At 38.8% G+C, this 14,698-nt stretch overlaps 1 protein-coding gene across 2 annotated transcripts in view; it reads right to left on the minus strand.

Moving 5' to 3' along the window:
- Positions 1–700: 700 nt before the first annotated feature.
- The window catches only part of ZRANB3 (zinc finger RANBP2-type containing 3), a 181,989-nt gene continuing 167,991 nt past the window's right edge, over positions 701–14,698 (minus strand). For both annotated transcript variants that reach the window (XM_019661339.1, XM_019661340.1), the window contains exons 16-21: positions 14,065–14,166; positions 12,758–12,900; positions 7,971–8,081; positions 6,567–6,969; positions 3,643–3,774; positions 701–1,679 (exon numbers count right to left, since the gene is read on the minus strand). In XM_019661339.1, the coding sequence (XP_019516884.1) occupies positions 1,581–1,679; positions 3,643–3,774; positions 6,567–6,969; positions 7,971–8,081; positions 12,758–12,900; positions 14,065–14,166 (990 nt within the window). In that variant the 3' untranslated portion in view covers positions 701–1,580. The remainder of the gene's footprint in view (positions 1,680–3,642; positions 3,775–6,566; positions 6,970–7,970; positions 8,082–12,757; positions 12,901–14,064; positions 14,167–14,698) is intronic.

A 14,698-nucleotide genomic window follows, 5' to 3' on the forward strand; every position in this document is an offset into this window, starting at 1 on the left:
TTGATGCTCTTATAGTGTTTGTAATTGATAGGCATTTTGAAATGTGGCAGAGGTGACCTTCATGGGTCATTTCTCTTCAAACCATCACATATTTCCTACATCTGAAAACATTCTCACTAGAATTACCACGTTAGTTTGATCTAAAGAGCAAGCTCCACTCAAACCTGACCTACTTAGACCAAAGTCTCACTTGCAAACACCCCACGCAGGAAGAAAAGCAGTGTGCAGGCTTTTTAGCTTTCAACTGTGAGGAATCCTAGGTTACCCTGGCAATGAGGCAGAAAACTGCAAAGAGCCTGACCAGCAAAGAAGATAAAAGGCCAAAAAAAGCCCAACCTAATTTGTAAAATAAACAACACTATTTGATCTCATACAATGAAATAGTTATAAACTTAATAAAAACTCTGGAAGGAAAATGCATGAGTGTATAATCTTTCCAAACCCAAGTCCTCTAGGTTGTGAAACATCAGCTACTAATTAAAATTGGAAAGTGCTCAAGTTAAAGAGGTTTACATCCATACAGTATTTACAAACAGGTTTTTGTGAATGTAATTCTCCCTTTGACCTGTATTTTGTGTAGTTTTGATTTTTCACTTTCATGATTGTGACATATTACAGGATTCTGCTCTGGTTTTGTTTCATCATTACCCTTTTATATTTTTATATGAATTACATTTTAATTTTAAACATATATCTCCATCTGATCATGCTTTAATATAAAGTGTTTTATCATCACCACTCTTAAAAAGAGGTGCCAGGAATACACTTTTAATAAGGTAGGATTTTAAAAACAAAAAATGATAACCAGGAGACAAAGGGTGCTTTGACAGTAAGCCTAGTTTTATGCATGAAAACAAACTAAAAATTGAAGTTTAAGTGGCATTTTTACATTTTTATGTTTTCAGTTTTTAAATATTTTTAAGAATTACTTTATCCAGAACCCCTGAATTGTCTACAAACACCATAGGTCCAATTAGTTTATTTCAAAAGTATCATTTCAATAGAGAAAACTGGCTAAGAAATAAAACAAAAAAGAAAACACTCAAAACATGTACCCCAAGCCCATTTTGGAGGCATTTAGTGAATGCCTCTTGCATACTAAGCAGGCTGGTCACACTTGGCCCAGGATTCCTGAATAATAATAATTTGATTCCAAATTTCCCTTGGTTTTGCAAGTTTCCATTTATTCATACATCGTACAGCAGTCCAGAGCCAATCCTAATCCAGCAGCATTTTTGAAGTAATTGAGAATATTTTTTCATATATAATCTATGCATCGTATCATGATTAAGGTATAATAGGGGGAAATGAAAGCTTAAGAAAACCTTACTGAAACATAATTGAGAGTCTGCATGACATCAACAAGACTGTAGAAATATTTAATATTGTATTTCAGTTTCTGTTAAGTACTTTAAAAAGGTATAGAACACTAAAAGCATTTATTATGAAAAGGGAATCTGAGTTCTTGATTTTTTGTTCTGAAATTTTTCCCTCTTAAAATATTAGAAAAACATGAAAAAAATTGTGTTAAATTCTTCCACATGTAAACTATTTGTCATCCATTCAAAATTTTTTATACTTTACTTCTTTACCAAGAATTGTCTGATGTCAGATCCATGCTTTGATGTTAGAGACTGTCTTCGTACCTGGCTTCTTTCCTTGGCTTGTCTGGCAGTTCTCTAGAAGTTAAAAAAAAATATGCATGTGTATGCATGTTAGGGAAAAAGTACTGGCTACAGAAAGTCAAAAACTCTTTCTATTCTGCTAGTCTGGAAAATCTACATGATCACCAAACCCATTACCAGTGCTTTGCCATTAGGGTGTGGTTACCAAACCACTGGCCGATGACCCAAGTAGCTCTGCTAAGTGCACTGAGGTCCTAGGTTCACTTAGGACCAGATGCTGAGGAGAAACACACAGCTTTGGGGGATGTCTTGCTACCCAGTGAGATCCTTCATTCATGGGGGTAGGTAGGGGAGACCACAATTCTCTTCATCCAAGTGGGAGCTTGTAAGACATTCTGGGATTTCCCAGAGTGCAGTGCATGCAAAGCCCACCTGCTTCCTAATCTCTGTGCTCACAAGCCAAACCAATGCAGAAAAGCAAAATAAGATAGAATTGAACTGGATTCTTCTGCCATTCCCACTAATAAAATTTGTCATGAGAATAATCTGAAAAAGTGATTACAGAAGGGGCAGCATTTTCTTTTGCTATATCTCAATTCTCCTGTACTTCTTGAATGTACTAATATTTTCCACAGCTGAGAAATCAGATGGCTCTTTTCCTAATTGGAATCCATGTAAGTTTGAAGTGATCCAGGTGGAGGGGTGAGGAAAGCAAAGAGGGTTAAAACTAAAAACATACAAACAAAAAACCATCCCTGTGTGACATAATCCCATTTATGTAAAAATTACGTTTGTGAAGAAATTGAGGAATATAAAATATTAAAAGAAGGCTAAGAAAATGCTCATACAATATGAACATTGGCAAAGGATCTGAACAGCTCTCAAAAGTGTAAGTACAGTTGATTAGCATTTTAGAAAACATCAGGGTCATTAGTAAACAAAATAATGGCAGGCCATTCTCCTACCATATCGGCATTAATTACACAGTAACGGGCACTTGCTTGTTCATTGACGAGGTGGGAGGAGCATAACTGAGTAGAATCCTTTGGAAAGCAGCTTGGAGATAAATATCTCCAGCCTCAAAAATATCCAAACACTTGACTCAGTGATATTTTACATCTGAGGATCTATCTTAAGGGACAACCTCAAAACATAAAAAACATTTTGTATACAAAAAAAAAAAAAAAGTGATTGGCAACATTACGTATAAGAACAAAAAAAAATGTAAACAACTTCAATATTCACCAGTATGGGAATGGCTAAATAACTATGGTAGAGATCTACTCAACAGAAAAAGGTGCAGCCATTTTAGATGATAAACATTATTAATGCTTATCATGGGAATGTGGGAAAAATGCTTAAATTTTGCCATACGTGAAAACAAAAGTTGGATACAAATTTGTATAATGAATATACACTTCTTTTTAAGATTATCTCAATAGGTAGATCCTACTACCTTTTGCCTATAAAAAATTCATCCTAGTTGATAGACAATACTATGTCATTTCCCCCCTCTTATTTTAAGCAACAGGTAATTGCTCAAAGATGTGCCTCGGATAATAGGTTTCATACTTTGGCCAGGAGCACAATGTTTGCATGTTGAACTGAATTGGTCCTAGAGATAATTTATTAATGTTCTTAGATATTTTGGGACATCCTTAGCTGCAAATGCAAACATATGTCACTGCCCCAAATCACCAAACTTCTAGTTTGATGGTCTGGGTCTCTTCAACACAGTGCAAATTGTATGCTGTATTCATTTTCTTCTAGGTGGTGGTGAAAATTTCCTGGTCCTAGAATGAATTAGAAGGGAAGCAGCCTTCTCCTTCATCTGTGACTGAGAAATCACATAAGTCTCAAGAGGAAACTCAAATGTTAGGGGATGAAAGGAATAAAATGCATTTCGGATCCCAGACCCAGGATATAGATTCACCCACAGGGTCTTCTACACCTATATGCATAATTTGCAATCTGATGTCCCAGGATAGAGTCACATGCGTCTGACAGCTTCACTGACCTCTTTGTGACAGACTGTGCAGAGAGTCTGCAGGTTGTCCAGGGAGCACTGCCCTCCTCCACTGAACACTGGCGTGATGTGGTCCACCTGCCAGAAATGTCCTTCCCCTGGGTTTCTTATCATTTCATTAAGCTGCAGTGAAAACACAAGATCAGCACTTTTTAACATACACTGTGGGAACAGTTGGTTTTGCATTGTGCAATCATGTTTATACAGCAAAATCACAGGGAAAAATACATTAGGATGGCTTTTTATAGCTTTTTTTTTGTGAATAGGAAAAAAGCCTCTAGGTTAGCAATTTGAAAGCAATAAAATGTGTTTCTGAAAAAGTTCTTTTCCCCTTACCTAACCCATTTTGAAAAAATTACAAGCAATATAAAATACCAAGACTCCCGACAGATTGGGGAAAAATCAGTTGCTTCTGCACTTTTGAGTTAGTTGATATAGCCACTAAAACAAAACTGAGAAAAGAATAAGCACAGATTAAAAATTTAAAACTTCTGAATATTACTGACTCAAACAATCTTTAACGGTTGACCTAAATGCATTCGTTTACTATACCAATGACAGTTTAATATTAATAGCTATCACCTGGAACTTTTATGCTATTCACCTGGGAATCTCCCAAGTTACATGAAATTTCTAGAACGAACCTCTGTAGCGTACATATTTTGAATAAAGAAAGATGTCCATTTAAAACAGGCACAATGTAGGCCAGTACACACACACACACACACACACACACACACACACACACACACACACACACACACTATTTAACCACTGATGACCTACATTGAAATGGGATTATCTGAACCTTTTACCTAAGGTAATAAAACCAGCTCACAGCATTGCAGTGCAGTTGTTTAAATATCACCAAGATAAGTGTGAAGGTTGTTTTTATTTCCTTGGTCTTGGACAAGGAAGAAATGATCACCAACCTCATGGCTGCCAGCCATGGAGCCTGTGTCGTAGTTCTAAAGCGCTTTTAAGGAAATTTGTTAGACCTGTGAGTGCACAGCGACCTGGTCAGCAGTGCCCGGCCTCAGAGAAGCCCAGGTGGCAGCAAGCTGGAGCAGGAAACTTTCCACCTGTGGCTGGCATTGCTGGAAGCAACCACAAAGGACAGTTTTGTGCATAAAGCAAACGGCACGTTCTTAGAAAAAAAAATCCATTTTGGTTCCACCTTTTGCAACCAATTCTTTTGCTTAGAACAGTCTCTATTTTGAGACTCTGTGGTCCAGAAGGTGTTCCTTTATTCTTCTTAGTAATTTACTGGCAAATCACTTGGGGCAAGCCTTCAGCATCCTAAATTCACCTCTTGAAAGAGTAGCTCCCTCTCTGACTGGTCGTCCCAAACCTGAGCTCTGGGGTGCTCCATATCCTCAGACCCTTGTTTACTACGTTACTTCTGCATTCCTGGACAGGCTGCATTGAAGATGGCCCTGAGTCCTTCATTGTGTGTCTTCTGGAAGCCTCCACACTGAGGCAGGGGACAATAACTGGAGTCTGCCTGACACCCCTGGGATGGGTACAATATGTCCCTCACCGATTAGAACAAAGGCTATTTCAGGAACCCTGGGTATCACTAAGGAAATAGTGTATTTCCCTGGTCCTCAAAGTCACGCTAATTCATCTTTACAGAAATGCTTATTCATTGTCATAACTCTGCAATACCAGGTAAAGTAAAATATGTGATTTGACTAACTGGGATTTATCCAATATTTTAGTGGGCAGAGAGTAGTAGCTCAGAAGTGATTTTTAAAATTAAGCACACTATAAAACCACACATTTGCTCTAGTTTGGAATTTAGAACTGATTAGAATACAACATTAGAAATTCAGTTATGTTTTAGAAATCAAAGTGAATATTGATGGTAGTGTCCAAAGAATAGTATTTTGTCATAAATTGCCCTGCTAAAATTAAATTTTACAATGGAATGAATATATATATTTCCTTCTCATTGTAATGAACTGTATTTTGAGGGTTGTTTGCCTCTTGTCATTCAATATTAACATCATGAAAAGTGGAACCAGACCATAGGTGCTTCCTGATGCAATGTATCATTTGTTAAGATCTCTTCCCCAGATAATTTAATCAGAATCTAATTAAGCTTCTATAGCGTATAACCATTATTCTGGAAATTGGGGATAGAGAAACATATCAGATAATGCCATGAGGATACAGGGAGACAAATGCAGAACGTGGGAAATCTTATAGGCAAATTATCTATTGGGTTGTTGGGAAAGTCATGACGCATTTTTGCATTGAAACGCATAGAAAAATATGTCATGACTTTTCCGATGACCCAATAGTTTCTTCAACAATCAACAGTGTAAAAAAAAAAAAAAAAAAAGAATGGGGAGACATAGATTAAAGGGAGCATAAGAGGCACAATGACTAAATGCAATGTGTGGGTCATATTTTGATCCTAATTTGAACAAAGCAACTGCAAAAAGATGTTTTTGAGGCAATCTGGGGAACCAAACATGGACTTATAATTAAGGAACTATAATGATGTTAGGTGTGAAGTGGGTATGGGATTATATTTCAAAGACAGGCAGAAAGAAAGAAGAAAAGAGGGAGGGAGAAAAGGGGGGAGGGAAGGAGGGAGGGAGTTTTTATCTGTGGGAGACACATAATGAAAGTATTTAAGTATTTAAGCAAATGAAATGTTGTCTGGAATTTCCTTTAAAACAATTCCAAGGGGAAAAAAAATTGAGGTAAGGGACAGTTGAAAATGAAGGCAAAATGTTGATAACTGTTAAAGTTGGGTGATGGGCACATAGATTCATTATTCTCTGTACTTTTGTACATATATATATTCAAAAATTCCCATATTAAAAAAATGAAAAAGGAAAGTGAGTCAGTATTCATCACACAGTACAATGTTGCCTTCTGTGTGTCATACAGTTATAATTTACCTGTTCTAAAGGGAGCTTTGAGGTCCAGGTAACATCCAGAAGATTCTTCCGCTGACTTTTAGGAGCATCTCTCAGCCGTAAAAAGAGTTCTTGTGCATTCAGATTACATAGCTGACACACACCATGTTCAATTTCAAATACTTTGGCTCGCAGGTAACTGTTACTAGAACGAATCCAAAACTCCTCCTGACATTTCAGAGAGCAAAACCGTGAATCCCAAGCATTCGCTTTACACTCTTGCTTAGTTTGGCAAGTGGGCTGCTGACAGTGAAGGCAAAGTGGATTTCCTTCATTATCCACAGCTTGCAAATAGCCTTTGGGTGCAGAAGGCTTCACTGTGACGTCAGCTTGGGCTACGCAGGGATCTAGAAATGGGACACAGGCTCCATCTTCAAGAAACTGTCTAGAATTGAACAAAACATTGAATAGGTACCTAATGAACACTTACACTAGTCTAAATAGTCATTACTTCATATAAAGGTCTTCAAAGTTTCCATTTGGATAAAGAGTAAGCATAGGACCCACAGATTCTGTGATTCAGTGTGGAAATGAAATAACTATAGTCAGCACTCTATACTCCATGCCAAAACAAGAAAGAATGGTATGTTTAAAACATTAATTTGAATTTAGATATCTTTAAGTTAAACAATCAGACTTTGAAACATCTGGGGAAGTTAGAAAAGTGCTTCTTCATGCTGGGAAAGGAAAGGCTAACGTGAAACCCCAACTAAAAGTTAGTGGCTGCCGCACTCCCTAAATGTGTTGGGTCACACGCGTCATCAGGACAGAGAGGCCATTACTAAGGCTTTCATGAACAGTCTTGCAGGCTCTGCTGGCCTACAGGAAACAGTCACAGAGTGACAGAGCCAAGCAGCTAATGGTGTTGATAGGAATTAGAACAGGAGACTTGCTAAATATGTGCCTCCTCCAGGTAAACTCAGAGTTTGGTTGCATGAAAATTAGAAACATGACAAAACATGGGCTCAACTTGTTAGAATAAAAGGAACAGGTACGTTAATCAAGTACGCTGAAATTACATGGGAATTACAACTGCTTCGTCTGTTTTCTACGGCTGCTTGTTAGAAGTGTTAAAAGAAAAACTTATGATAGAAGGAGCTCAAGAATGGGAGGCGGAGCTTATATTTGCCCTCAGGTATCCTAGCATCTTAGTGGCCTGGGGCAGGTTACTTGGTCTGCTTGGTCTTAGGGTCCTCCATGTCTCTAATTTCTAAGCTGAGGACATCATGTGCCTCCCAGGGTTGCTAGGAGGACTGAAGAGCTCCTATATTGTAAAAGCTCTTTGGACCCTGTAAAGTGGCCACACAAAGGTGAGGCATTATTACAAAAATGAATACGTAAATTTACAGGAATAGTCTTTAGTGCTACTAGTAACTAAAACCTTACTTTGTAGAAGTGTCCTGTGGCTGGGGCTTCTTTGTGAGCAGACGGACACGGCCCCCATCATTCTTCACCTTGTACATCGAGGCTAGAGCCACATCTTCTCTGGTTATGTATCTAAAACAATAACATGTTTAAGCAGATTTCCTCTCTCTCCTGTACGAGTTTCTCTGTTTCATGTTCACGTTGCTCCTTGCAAAAGCAATAGGAGAAAAAGCAAGACACAGGTCTACTCATTGGGTCCATACTGCAGTTAGGGAATGAAATTTTCTCTTTACATTGGTCTCTGTGTGTAGGGAACACATCTCTTTCTTCCACATCAGTTTTCTCAAGATTTATTTTTCTAAGAAATTCAAGAGTCGTTCAGTATCCTTTGGACCAATTTTCACTTAGGGGGAAAAAGGAGTGGGTGTAGGAATAAGAAATGATCAAGTACGTGCACAGCTGACAGCCTTAAGTAAACAGCTTGCCAAGCTGTGCGGAAAAGCTCTAACTGCATTTTCCCCTCCCGCCTGGCATTCTCCTTAAGGTTCCTCAAATCACCTTCATCAGTTATTACACTGTATCAGCGTTTCGGGTGAAGTGATTCTCTTTTTAGTTAAACAGGTTCAACCACCTCTTCTATAGTCTCAAGGTTGTTTCCATTATTATCAGCCCATATGGGGTTTTCCAAATCTTCCACTGAGGTAACGCCTCTCTTGATGTGGGATTCAGAACCTTATTACACAACACTATCAATACCACACAATGGTTTAGGGACTGGAAGGAGAGAGGAAAGTTATTCCAGTTAAAGGTGACGGGGGAATTTAAGTAGGTGAAATGCAATTACCCAATTAATTCCTTCTAATTAGCGTGGCCCAGTTTCTCTGGTAGTTTACACCTATTGTGGTCTTTTTTTTTTTATTTAAACATGAAAATTGCTTTAAATTTTTGAGTACTTCATTTGGTAGCTCGACAATAAAATTAAAGTTACATCACAATGGAATTGTGGAATTGTAGGTAAAATTTTAGAAATTTGCTTTTTTGTTGTTAATGTAGATTTAATAACAGATTTCCTTGTTATAAACTATTTTATTAATTTTTGGATTAGGTGATACATGCACAGATTTCAACATTCAGAAGGCATGCATCACTGTATATAGAGAAGAATAAGGCTCCCTTCCATTCCCATCCTTCTTTTCAACTCCCCCAAAGCTATCTCTGTTGCTAGTTTTTAATACATCCTTTTAGAAATAGTTAATTTTTTCTGTATATAAGTTATGTGTTTTATTTAACTCCATATTTTTAGTGACACATAACTCATACCATTACATTTAACACTTTAAAATTTATAATTCAGTGCATTTTAGTACATTCACAAGGCTGTACAATCACCACCACCACCTAGTTCCAGAGCATTCTCATCACCTCTGAAGGAAACCTGTACTCACGAGCAGCCACTCCCCATTATACTTTTTACTTTTTAAAACAAGTGGTAGCATAATAGACACACTAATCTTCACCTTGTTCTTTTTATCTAAACATACATCTCAGATCTTTCCGTATTAGAACCCACAGAGTTGCCCTATTTTTAATTGTTGCATGTTACTCCATTATTCTAGATATATTAGATATGTCTAACCAGCCTCTGATTAACGGGCGTTTTGGTTGTTCCAGTCTCTGCTATCACAATGTTGTCATAAATATTCCTATAAATGATATTTTCTACACATGAAGTATACGTATAATAAATTCCAAGAAGTAGAACTGCCAGGTTAAAAGTCATATTTTGGATGGATTTTGACAATTTGCTCTCTTTCGGTTTTGTACCAATATATAGGTCCACCAGCAATGAATGAGAGTACCTGTTTACCCCCACACTTTCACTAGCACAGGTAGGTCAGTTAAAACTTTCTCTGTTAATGGTGATAGGTATCTCATTATAGCTTTAAATTTGCATTTCTCATCTTAATGGTGATTTGTTTCCATATATTTGCATTTCTACTGTGCTTCTTTCTGAAAGCAATAAAGAATCACAGTGATTTTTAAAAAATTTTTCTAACTTGTCTTTTTAGTTCTTAAACTCCCCCTATCTCCCATTCCTTCAACCATTTTATTTCCTTGATAAAAGCACTTCACTGAAATATTTCAGTGGAACTCAAAAGCTTCCTAGCTTTGAGGGGTAAGGGGATATTAAGCCTTGCCTAATGTTTAAAGGCTTAGTAACCTAAGTCAGTAAAAGATGCTGAGGAATCTATTCAGAGATTTAAGAACTAAAAATAACCTTTCCTACAAGAGGTTTCAGCACAGATTTTTGGAAACCATAAGAAATAGACCAATCAGCTCCAAATCGAGGGGCTGAAACTTTTCAAACATAGTTGTGAGTTACCAGTATGTAATTTTCCATTGAGGTTTGCTAGGAAGTTCATGTAAGTATACCAATTCTCAAAAGAATGATGGTGAATCCCAATTTTGACAAACAGGGAAGGGAAAAGGGTACCTACTAAGTAATTCCTGGTTGGGGATGGGAGTAGAGGATGGCAAGTTTTGCAAGAAGAGAGGAGTGTGTACTGGAAAATGGACCACACTAATGAAAACACTGCTGGACTCTAGGTTGCTGACCTGCTTTGGAGATCAGCTGTGGCTAGAGGGTAAATACTTGGCATCCTAACCCAACAGGGCTCCAGTGGAATCAGACCTTCCTCTGACAAACGGGAACTCACTGAGGAGCTGACACAGTGGCTGGTGATCATGGCTTCCATTCGTATTTAACAGTGAGCTACTCAAAAGCTGCCGGCAAGCTCTGAGCTTGGATAGGGACCTGAAACTGGTGGAGATCACTGGAGTATAATCTGGCTGGAGATTTAGCCATTGCTTTTGGGGGAATTCCTAAAAATCAACAGCTGTGTGTCTTTATTCTGAGACCATTCCACTCTTTCAGAGATGAATCCTCTAATCCCTCGCCTAGGAAGTCAAATGTGGGCTGCTGGTATTCTGGAAGCTGAATGAAGAAAGGGGCCTGGCAGTGTGAGTTTCCAGTAATAATGCCTCTCCCTTTATCTCCACTGAGCCTGGTATTTCTAAGACGGGTGCTTCTCTAGTTCAGTTTCTCTAGAAAGTGGTAGGACAGTGAGAGTGAAAGGCATCCGGTGTCTAACTGCTCCTCATATAGACTTCCAATCATTGCTGCTGTGCAGCCCCATCCTTCACGCCTGCTTTCAGAGAGACACAGTTACTCCAATTTACTGAGACTTAGTGGGCTCCATGGGCAGAATCAGCATGCTCCCTCAAAGTACTGCCCCTCTGCAGGTACTTTTTTCACAGCTTTGCTAAGTCAATTTCCCTGGAGTCCTCCCTCTCTCTACCTTTCTCTAATCAGTGACCAAGGTCTGTAGATCTACCTCTTTTCATTCTCATCTCATTGCTAATGCCTTAATATAAGTCATTCCCTCCCCTCCCCTCCAATCTACTACAATAGCCCTCTAACTTGTATGGTAGGCAGAATTTTAAAGATATCTCCCAAGGTTTCCCATCCTGGTATTCAAGCAATCACTCATCTAGGTAATGCTGGAAAGAGACTTTGCAGATATAATGAAGGTTACTAATCAGCTGACTTTAAGATAGGGAGTGATTCCGGGACTACATCAAACTAAAAAGCTTCTGCACAGCAAAAGAAACCATCAACAAAACGAAGAGGCAACCAACCAAATGGAAGCATTTGCAAATGACCCTTCCAATAGGAGCTAATATCTAAAATATATAAAGAACTCATATAACTCAACAAAAAATACCCCAAACAATCCAATTAAAAAATGGGCAGAGAACCTGAACAGTCACTTCTCCCAAGAAGACATACAAACGGCCAACAGATATATGAAAAAATGCTCAACTTTACTAGCTATTAGGAAAATGCAAATCAAAACCAGAATGAGATATCACCGCACACCTGTTATCATCAACAAGACAAATAATAACAAGTGTTGGAGAGGCTGTGGAAAAGAAAAGGAACCCTCATACACTGTTGGTGAGAATGTAAATTGGTGCAGCCACTATGGAAACAGTATGGAGGTGCCTCAAAAAATTAAGAATAGAATTACCATATGACCCAGCAATCCCTCTTCTGGGCATCTACCCCAAAAATCTGAAAACATTTATCTGTAAAGATATATGTATGGTGATGTAAGCAGAACTGACTCTGGGTGGTGAGCACACAATGTGATATATAGATGATGTATTATAGAACAGTACAATTGAAACCTAACCAAATGTAATAAAAATTAAAAAAAGAAAGGGACCTATAATGATAAAGGCAAAAAAGTTACAAACATGAGACACTTAACCTTTCCTTTTATTTTGTTTCCAACTACGGACATGATAACACTTACCTCCTACTACTTGTGTCAAATAGAACAGCTCCCCCTGCATGACCTAGGATTCACGCCCCAGGCACACAGGGCGGCCAGGGCCAGAGGTTTGTTCTGCTGTCCTAACAGGGAAATGTCTTCCTGTTGTTAATAAGTGTTCCAGGCTTGACAGGTCACAGGTCACACCAGCCTGTGATGTGACTCTGGCCTCTCTCCAGGTGAGGGAAACTCAGGGTGAGCAGGGTCCAGACAACCTAATCTTTTCCAGCAGAGCTGATCAAATTCACCAAGCATCTATGTTGCTATCAAATAAACTGTCACATTGTGTATAATTTTCTCTAACTCATCAGAACTTCATTAGCCGTTACACAAAATGCCTCAGATCCCGCTACAGAAATAACCACGACAAGTAATAAAATACAAGATGAAAAGAGGAAAGACAACTTATACCTTTTTGTACTGCTTTGTTTGGTTTGTTGCTTTGTGACCTCTTCCAAAGCAAGAATTGGGCTGCAGAACAGCTGCCCACTTTTCCTGATTATTCTCTGCTTCATGGCACTTAGACTGTTCCATTCTCGAACAAACCTCAAAATCTGGCAGAAAAGGAGACAATGAAAAGAGTGCTCACAGCTCACCAGTCATCTGCCTTTGAAAGTGAGACTATTTGTAACATTGGAAAATTGATATTTTATTATACTCCCAAACAGGCTTTTGAGTTTCACAGTTTAAGGCTTTCTTCCATTTGATGCAGCTTTCATATCTTTATTGTGAACTGTCTGTGGCTAGTTCTTCAGAGGCCTCGCTCAATCCTGAGTCTCTAAAGGCACATTTCGGGACACTGGGCAACATGTCCTTAACACACATATGGACCAACAATAATGATGTGAGATCAAAAGGGGCCTGGGTGTCAGAAGCAGTGGCTGAGGCAAAACTGGTCTTGGAAACAGCAGGTCCTGCAGTGGTGACAGTGACAGTGCAACATCTGAAAGTTGCCTTGTACCCAGCTACTTCAGTTATCAGAGGAAAACAACCATCCATAAATCTGGGACATTTTTATTAGAGTACCATTAATCTTACTGATTAGTCAATTATACATAACTGGCTATTTTCTGGGCATCTGAGAATCAGGATTACACGATACCAAAGAAAATAACTCACAGCTACCTTTTCCTTTAAGACAGGTGCAGCCGACCCATGGGCAATGTTTGATTTCCACTAAAAGTGCAAAACCACAATCCCTGTTTTCTTGTAAAATGTGGTACACTGCATGCTGGGTCAGCCCCTGCACATGCCGACCTATCTTAACAGGGAAGGTAAATCAGCTACAGATGAGAACTGAGGCCTCCCTGCACGCGAGTGCTTCTGACAGCGAATTGAGAGTCACCCAGCACGGGCTTATCCCTGCTCTCCGAGTTTGTCATTGTTAGAACGTAACCTTCACAGGTAAAATGTGGTTCTGTCAGATACAACTGTCACAGTTGCTAACCCTGTGAATGAGAAATTAAATGATGTGAGGATGATTCTATCCACAGAAACAGCAAGCCCAGGTGTGATCATTTGTCAAGAAAACGGATTTCACATATATTCTTAGCACCAGGGTAATTCATACGTAGGCACCGCCCAGACCGATTGAAATGCAACCAGTGATTTGATTCTGCACCAGGCCACAAAGTACTTGGCTTTTATTAAACTCAAAACGGTCATCCAAATTACTCAACAAATTTTAATGTAAAACAAACTCACAGGACTCTTCTTACCAGGGAGCGATTTTGTTTCAGCTGAAAGCTTGCTGGTAAATCTTCCCAAAGGTCTAATTTTATATCCAAAGGAATGAAATTACAGTTCATTTGGTTTCCATCCTGGTTATAGATGAGGAAGGCATTATTAATCCATTTTGTCTGTAGGCACAGTAATCATTTTCAAGTAGAGACTTACATTATGGCATAATATCCCCGGTCTCCTAAATGATAAACTGAGGTGGCACATTTTAGACAAGATTCCACCCACACCAGCTCCCTTGAAAGGATGCCAAGTGGACGAGGGGGGCCCGGCTCTCCACTGTCCTCTGAGTGCCTCCAATGCATTCACTGCTAAGGGTACAAATAGCACGCAGAGGGGTGTCGTCAGTTAAACACGAGGTGTGAATATGAAGTATTTCTTTTATAAAGGGGAAGAAGAATCCCTGCCTATGAAAATCTATCGTAGCAACAACAGCTGAACCCATATTCTAATTCTCTCAGCCAAAAAGAAATGCTGCAGCTCCCACAGTCACTTCGGAAAAAACACACTAAAAGTCATTAGATATCGATTAAAAGTTGAGATATATAATTGTTATTCTAAACTCTGAACTAGACTTGGGATACTGGCTGAAATGGACTGTTCTTTAGAGTT

The sequence above is a fragment of the Hipposideros armiger genome, unplaced genomic scaffold (genome assembly GCF_001890085.2).
Source record: "Hipposideros armiger isolate ML-2016 unplaced genomic scaffold, ASM189008v1 scaffold_345, whole genome shotgun sequence".
In the NCBI taxonomy this organism is placed as follows: Eukaryota; Metazoa; Chordata; class Mammalia; order Chiroptera; family Hipposideridae; genus Hipposideros; species Hipposideros armiger.